The 7,976-nt window shown below is 33.3% G+C and overlaps 1 protein-coding gene across 1 annotated transcript; it reads right to left on the bottom strand.

Annotated features, from left to right (window-relative positions):
- Positions 1 to 719: 719 nt before the first annotated feature.
- LOC110038048 lies at positions 720 to 7,134 on the bottom strand (the record flags this gene model as incomplete). Its single annotated transcript, XM_020742806.1, has 2 exons — positions 6,785 to 7,134; positions 720 to 1,017 (listed from the first exon to the last, which is right to left on the bottom strand). Coding segments are annotated over exons 1-2 (549 nt in total), but the record flags the coding sequence as incomplete, so codon positions are not given.
- Positions 7,135 to 7,976: the final 842 nt, after the last annotated feature.

Genomic DNA, 7,976 nt, shown 5'->3' with positions numbered 1-7,976 from the left:
CATGCAAATCTTGTTGGGAAGCAAACTATCAACAAACAATTTAATGCAACAAATGCTTTCTTATAAATTCATGGTTTATTCATAGCAGTATAAAAAATCATAATTGTTCAAAAATGTATTGTCATTCTCATTGTGTATTTTAGAAGCTTAGCTATAGATGAAGATGATCAGTAAGGGTGTTCAAATCAGCAAAAGAATTTGGTATTCTTTTGCCAACAGAACGAAGAAAGTTAAATTACTCTAATTTTTTTTTAAATGAGCAGTGGTAAAGATGAATTTCAACTATGTTTCTCCGATGATCAAGTTTATAGGAAGATTTTATAGGATTTTTAAAAAAAAGTAAACTTGTATCACAGAGAAAGCAAACACTGATTTTATAAAATTTTATAAAAATGGTATATAAGGGCAAACATCAATTTCAATATATCTGATACAAAACTACTGCTTGGCAGATTAACATTGCTATAAAATGATTTCTTGCACATAATAAAAGAGGGGCATTTACATACATAGCAATCAATTTTTATGTATTTACATCCCACACCTAAACTTTCATATTTACACACATAGCACTCGAATTCCTAATATCGCATCAACAATAGCACTATTATCACTTTTAAAAGTGAAATACAACTTTTCATGCAAAAGTTTAAAGCACCAAAGTGCTATATATGTAAATATGAATGTTTTGGTAGGAGATAACTAAATACTCATTGTACCTGGATACCATCAAGAACCAACATCCTGTTAGGCAAAGGGAACCAATTTGGATATATTTCTTTCTTGTATTCTCCAGTCATATCATAGAAGCTTCTAGGGATCTTCATTATGGCTACTGCTTCAGTAGAATCAACTGATTGAACACCAGAGAGTTTCTTCATCACATGAGAGCTCACATGCACTATTGAAGTAGAGGGGAGATTGAACAATTCTGGGCTCTCAAAGCCATCTAAAAGAAGCAAGCACTCAATGCTAGAGAGTTCTTCATTATTTAATTCCCGGAACCTGCAAACTTCCCTGCACATATAAATCAACAAATAATTACATTGTCTTTCATAAAAATATGCATGATGAGAGCAAAATATTTGAGATGCAGAAAAACTCATTCTATAAGCTGAAAGAACTGAATTTGCAATTGATTCAGGCACTGCAAGTCATGAAACCTCTCAACCCAAAAATATAAGAAAGATTTACATAAATGCTACTTAATTCCTATGTATTTACATATGTAACATCTAAACTTTAATTTTTAAATATATGCCACCTTTCCTGTGCATGAAAAAGTGTATTTCACTTTTTAAAAGATAATAATGATAGTATAAATGTAAAAATAAAAGATTAGGTGTTAGATATGTAAATCAATAATAATTGGGCGGTATGTATGAAAATGCTCCAAAATATAATTGATTTACAACAATTAAAGCAATATCTGAGATAAAATCTATGCTGAACTTTCCTCAACTTTTTCTATTATTCTAGGATAACCTTCAGATATGGGATGTCAAACAACAAAATAGTTGATGAAGAAGATTCAGTGACTTGGAACCTGTGTTGAATATTGAGCATTATGGAGGCAACTAAAAATAAAACTTCTAATATTTGCTGCTCTAAGCTATTTCAATTATGCACTAGGCAAGGATCAGGTATTCAAAATTGCAGGCACAGTTATGGAATTTAAAATTAATATGCAGTGAGAGTGCATGTGATAAAAGAAAACAATTTTTTTAAGAAAAAACTTCAGAATGTTTACACTTTGCACTGCATTCTCATAGTGCTTTAAACAATAAGTGGTAAATCAATACAACTGAATTGATTGAGCTGGCAACCTGATGAAAAATCTTTGATGTTCTTTTAAAGTTACTAAACGCAATAAAGTGGCAGATAAAGCATATTTGACAAAGGAGAAGTTTAGGGGCCGTTTGGGATCACTTTTGACTTTTTGTCTTCCTTTTTTTTTTATATATGTTTTTACTTAAATAAAATATGTTCGGCATGTTATAACATGTTTAGTTATTTTTAGAAACACACAAAATAAAATTTAAATGTTTTGAATATTTTTTTAAACAAAAGCTAATTTAATTTTTAAAACAAAAAATAAAAATATGCAAAAAAAAAATAAAAAGAAAAAACAAAAAATAAAAAGCTAATTTTCTCAGTGTTGTGACTACGGGCTCAAATTTCTGGGATACAACCAAGATGTCCCCTAAAATTTGGATGAGGTTGAATATCCTCATTCAAATGAAATCTATGAGGAAGCAACATAGCAGAAAGAGCAAGGTAAATCAAGTCATTTCAAGTGTTATGCATCATCCACCCAAAAGCATAAAAAAAAATGAAGGTCAGAGCTTAATATTTATCTGAGCAGATTTCACAGCTCATCACAACCTGCACCAGTATGACGTTCAGTGCTCGCACGGCTATTCAAGGGTACCCAATTATGGTATAGGTCATGAAGCTACTAGAATCCACCCCCGGGATATTTGATGATATGTCGTTATATTTATTCGTTATAAAACTTTTAGAGAATCGAACAAAATGAGAAGCTTAGATTAAGATGGTGTCGGAATGAATTATTCCTTAACTCTGCTATTTTTTAAGCAATCGATCAAGTTAATTTATGTGTCCTTAATTTCTATTTTTGAATAATGTGTAATAATTTGAAATTTTATTTCTAATAATATCTTGTGTTATGTTTATGTGATATTCAATCATGCATATTTTGCTCAAGCCGCATTACTTTAATTATATAGTTGTTCGCTTATAGGTTAAATTGTTATTTTTTATATATATTTTAACGTACATAAAATAGTCAGATGGATCTATCAAATAAAAAGAAAATTATAGATACAGTATAACAAACAATAATTTTGGCTACCATAATATCTTATCAATGAGTACTATCACACATATTTGTATAAGATACTATGTGTGTCATCCTCATCTATGGGTGAAATATGGATTGATGAGCTGCTCTGAGGTCATCTAGACATAATTCATAGTATGTTTCGGATGTCGGGAAAATTTTTTTGTGAATTGCTGGATGAATTGCAAAATAGTTCGGACGGATCATCCTGATTTACATCCACGGAAGTACTAGTCATCACTTTATATATTATGTCACATAATGAGTCCCTTCGTGCTACTTCTGAGCAACTATAGATTTAATCAAGACAATTATTAGATATTTCGATATTGAGGTTAACTCTTTGGTGGGAATGTCAAACAATATTATCAAACCAATTAATCCTACTTTTGGGCATACACTGAGAGAAATTTGTAACCATACGAGATAGTGATTGTATTATCAATTTAATTTACATGCATGTTTATCAAAAATAAATTATTGTCATGAATATTTTAAACAAGATTGTATAAGAGCAATAGATGGCACACGTGTTGAAAATAATGATAAGATTGCATATATCAAACGTTCTCAATCTGCAACACAAAATATCCTAGAAGCTTGTCACTTCAACATACATTTTGCCTTCTTAATGGTTGGATGAGAAAGAAGTGCTCGTGATAGTCGCATATTCAAATTTGCAACTCGATGATGTTAATACAAATTTTTCAATGTCTCCGCCCGGTTAGTACACTCATTATCGTATATGATGAGTTAAATTTGAAATGATGTACAAATAATATTATTATTCATGGAAATATTATCCCGTTGATTCGAGATATCCCATGTAAGAGGTTTCTTAAAGTTCGTCTCCGATAAGATGTATCACCTTCCTAATTTTGGGCGCAACAACCGAGTGATTAGAGAGAGAAATGAATTGTTCAAGAAAATACAATCATCATTACGAAGTGTTATAGAGAGAGCATTCGACATTTGAAAAAAAGAAGTGGGTCATACTCCGAGATATGTTAATATATTTCTTAGATATAATTGATGCAATAGCAGCTACATAATTTTATGTGGAGACATCTATCCCGATAAGATGTTGATTTTAGGGCCTTAGATGAATCTTCAACATGCATGCCTGTAGAAGCATTCAAACATCAGGCAGGACAATCATTGTTTGAGGAAGACTTTGGTGTAAATGACTTTAACATAGCCGATGAAGAGGATGTTCGGGAAATGATTCAGTTGAGAGGAGAAATTACAGATAGTGAATTCATTGAGTATATGTAACCAATATTTTGTAGTATATTCTAATTGATGTCTACTATTTGAGATATATTGAGAATTTATTGATGTTATTGTTCTCTTCTACATTTTGAGATTTTAATTTTGGTGTTATAACTTTAAAGTTGCATATTTTTTCCTTATATATGTTTTTTTTTCTTAACTTGCACCCTAATATTTTATTGTTGTTCTATTACATATGTAGTTTAATTCTTTGATTAAAAGCATAATGTATTACAATATCACGAAAAATGAGTTCAAGGTCATCAAGTGTTCCAAGAATTTTATATTGTGATTATGACATGTAGTATTTTGAATACACATCAAGAAGAGAAGACAGTTATAGGATGAGATTTTATTATTGTCCCAGAAATAAGACACGTGAAAATTGTATGTTTTTTCAATTGATTGATGATATAGAGAATATCACTCCAGATAGTGATCAAGTCAGAGAGATGCCATGGATAAAATATTATCCAGATAGAGAAGGTTTGATTGTTTAGATATGAAGGTGAATGTCATTATAGCATTACTTATTGTTTTAATAATTTTTATTATTATGAAATTATGTGTAAAATGTTGTCTTAAAATTGGTGTATTGAGAAAATTAGACTCCATACTTGTTTTCTGTATTGTTGAAGTTGTATTATTTTGAAAGCTACAATCATTCAATTAATTTATATCTATAAAGGATAACTGTCCTTTTTATCATAAGCAACCACAGCAAAGTAGATTATCCAAACAGACTAACTGCTACTCTAGTAACAACTTTCTGAAAGCAGATGTGAAGCTCCTTCCACAGTGCTTCTTCATAAAACAACAGCCGCCTTAAACGCACCCTAAAAATTTGATGGCATCTCAACTAACATTAGTTCTTTGGCGAGAGTTTACTCGTCATCTTTTATGTTAATTTCCTTGTTGTAATTAACTCTCAATCATATCTATCAACGTCCTCAAACACCATTCATCTTCCTTCACATTCATCTCATCCTAAACATGACAATCCCTCTCTTGGGGTTGCTTTGACCTCACTGCCTCCAAACCCTTGAAGCTCTCAATTTTGTCTACCCCGCCACCTTCCAAACACCATCACTACACCCTCATATCTCCACACATTCCCCAAAATCCCAAGTGGCCCTCCCAAAGAAATTTGACTCCATCTTGCCAGCCAAAAACACTTTGGGAGTGTTCTTGGCCTTCAGCCCTGTAAAGCAAAATAAGGCAATTCTCTATTTTCACCGCCTTACATGTCTAACACCACTTCCCCCCGCTCCTACACACTTCATACAACCTTTGACCTAATTCTTAAACTACACCAAAGGCCACAAAATAATACTCATTCAAGTACACATCCTGGTGCCACCGTAGTTATCATCTTCGTCCTTGCCTCGACCACTTCCGCATGAGTATGACTATTCCAATCAACACTCACCAAGTGTTCCTCTACAGAAGCTTCTTTGGTCTTTAATCATATGATTGCAATAGTGGGAAGGCACCTATAAGATATTGTGGTGGGACATGCCAACAAACGACTTACAAGCATGTGGCTCCCGTATCCCGTTATAGTGATCACCCACCATGAGAATATTAAGGGGAAAAGTGTTAAAATAATCCCTTAACTTTTTACATTGAGTCATTTTAGTAGCAAAATTTATAAAGGTGTCAATTTATTTTTTTCTAATATGGTCTGAAATAGTCCAATAGTCCCCATGAAGGACTATTTCAGCCCAATTTAAAGAGTATGAGGACTAATTTGGCATTTTTATAGACTGTGGGACTAAAACAATCTCATGTAAACAGTCAATGAACTAATTTAGCATTTTACTCGAATATTAATACTATTAGTGTACCATCCAACAAACCTGCAAGCCAAATGCCAAATCTCCAATTGTTGTTAAGCAAATATCTAGATAGCAGTTTCTTGGTTGACGTTTGACCTTGGTAAACATGCAGGGAGGTTGCCCAAATCTCCAGCTTGGGATATTAATAGTTGAGGGGTTATGTCTCCTCTAGTACATAGTAACACCGGAGTGAACCAACAGATACTATGCCCCAATCCAACACTAAGAAGGTCATCAATTATCTCAAATAAAAAATCTTCCCCAACCATCATAGATAATGTAAATTATTATGCAGCTGCTGCAATCATTTGCCTTCCCTTTGAGCTCCTGACATATAAATCACACATGTAAATTCTAATTCCTAAAATAAAAAGTTAAAAGGTTGGCCATTTTGAACACTAAACACCCTTGGGATTTATTAAATCTATATTTGCAAATTTAACAAATACTACCTGACTTAAATCTTACTTGTTGCGAAACAGCCCCAAAAACAAGTGTATGATTTGTCAAGATTTATAAATAAAACAACAAGTTTACAGTGCAAATTGATTGATGTGCAGAAACGAGGAAGTTAGCGTGACAAATGTAATGGATGAACAACAAACAATTTTCAGTGTAAGATAACAAAAATAATCATTGTAAGATGTGAACAATAAATAATTGTCAGTGCCGACTAATATAATACTCTGGCAACGAACAACCAACACAACCACACAAGTATTCCTATTATTATTTGAGAAGAATGAACAAAACAAGAGGGCCGATTATCTATCGATCCGCCCGTAGGGTTTACAGAGAATTGAAGGCTTACATTATGGGAGTGAGGCCGACGACTAGAGCAGAACCGCAAGAGCGGCGATAAGAAGAGCTAAGGCGGAGCTTGACGCAGTGCTTCACGAAAGGATTTGAAGGACTCGATAAGCTCGTTGCGTCGAGCTTCTTCTTCTTCGAGCGCTGGGGCGAAGAAAGCTCATTCGAACCTCCGCTGTTGCCGCTGGTGCGGTTTCTTGTAGCGTCGGCCTGAGCCGTCGCGCAGAATAGCGGTTTCACGAGCGCCGCCATGGCTGAGTGCCGCCACACAGTAAAAAAGCAATATTTATTGGAATCCTGAATGATTTAAAATTAAATTCTGTAAATCAGCATAGTCATTTAGCAAGTAAAACTTGTTGCTAGTCCCATCGTCTAATGAGCTAAAGTTGGCATCTGATGGTTGTTAATGAAGATAAATTTATTTAGTGTTTTGTGTATAAGAAAAGGAAGGAGAATAAAGTTGTGGAATATTTTTGCCACTAACTCAACCATTGTTATTGAGACTGGGGATAAAGTGAAGAAGGGGAGATATGACAAGATAAAGGTGCTTCCCACTTAATTTATGCTTCTTTTGGAGGCTAAAGTTGATGTGGTGTGGGAGAAAAGAGAGAATGTTCTTGCTTCTAACTCAACCCATCTATTATTATTAAATGCACAAATATTTGGGCAAAAAAGAAAAAAATGTTAGCGCTTCAATTATTACTATTGATGCTTGCTAGAAGATCGAGTTGGTAAAGTAATGGATTGTCGTTTTGATGTTGCATGAGAATCAATACACATTTAGGTAAAAGAAAAATAACCACTAGAGACACTAAAAGTTTTTATGTGAAAAAACTGTGAAGAAAAAAATCAAAGGATCTGACCCAGTTGTAAAATTAAATTATAAATTGAAGTATATAAATTTCTTGTTCCACGGACGAAAAAATGTTATAAACTTTTTTGAATTACAATATCGATGAGCGAATGAACTTGTTGCAATGAATGAGCAACGACTTATAGCTATCGATGACAGTCTCCTAGTGGTGGTCGACGATGATTGACAGTGGTCGACAACAGCAGAAGTAATGTTGTACTTCAACTCCTTTTCAAAGTTTTAAGCTCTTCCTCAATCCTCAAAGCTTTCTTTCCCTTTCTCTCCCTCTTATTTTATAGAATCTCGGTTGCAACTAACGAATAAAATATAAATCACTTTG

This window comes from Phalaenopsis equestris, unplaced genomic scaffold (assembly GCF_001263595.1).
Source record: "Phalaenopsis equestris unplaced genomic scaffold, ASM126359v1 Scaffold229744, whole genome shotgun sequence".
In the NCBI taxonomy this organism is placed as follows: domain Eukaryota; kingdom Viridiplantae; phylum Streptophyta; class Magnoliopsida; order Asparagales; family Orchidaceae; genus Phalaenopsis; species Phalaenopsis equestris.
The sequence above is the reverse complement of the archived record's forward strand: the minus strand, read 5'-3'. Positions and strand labels throughout refer to the sequence as shown.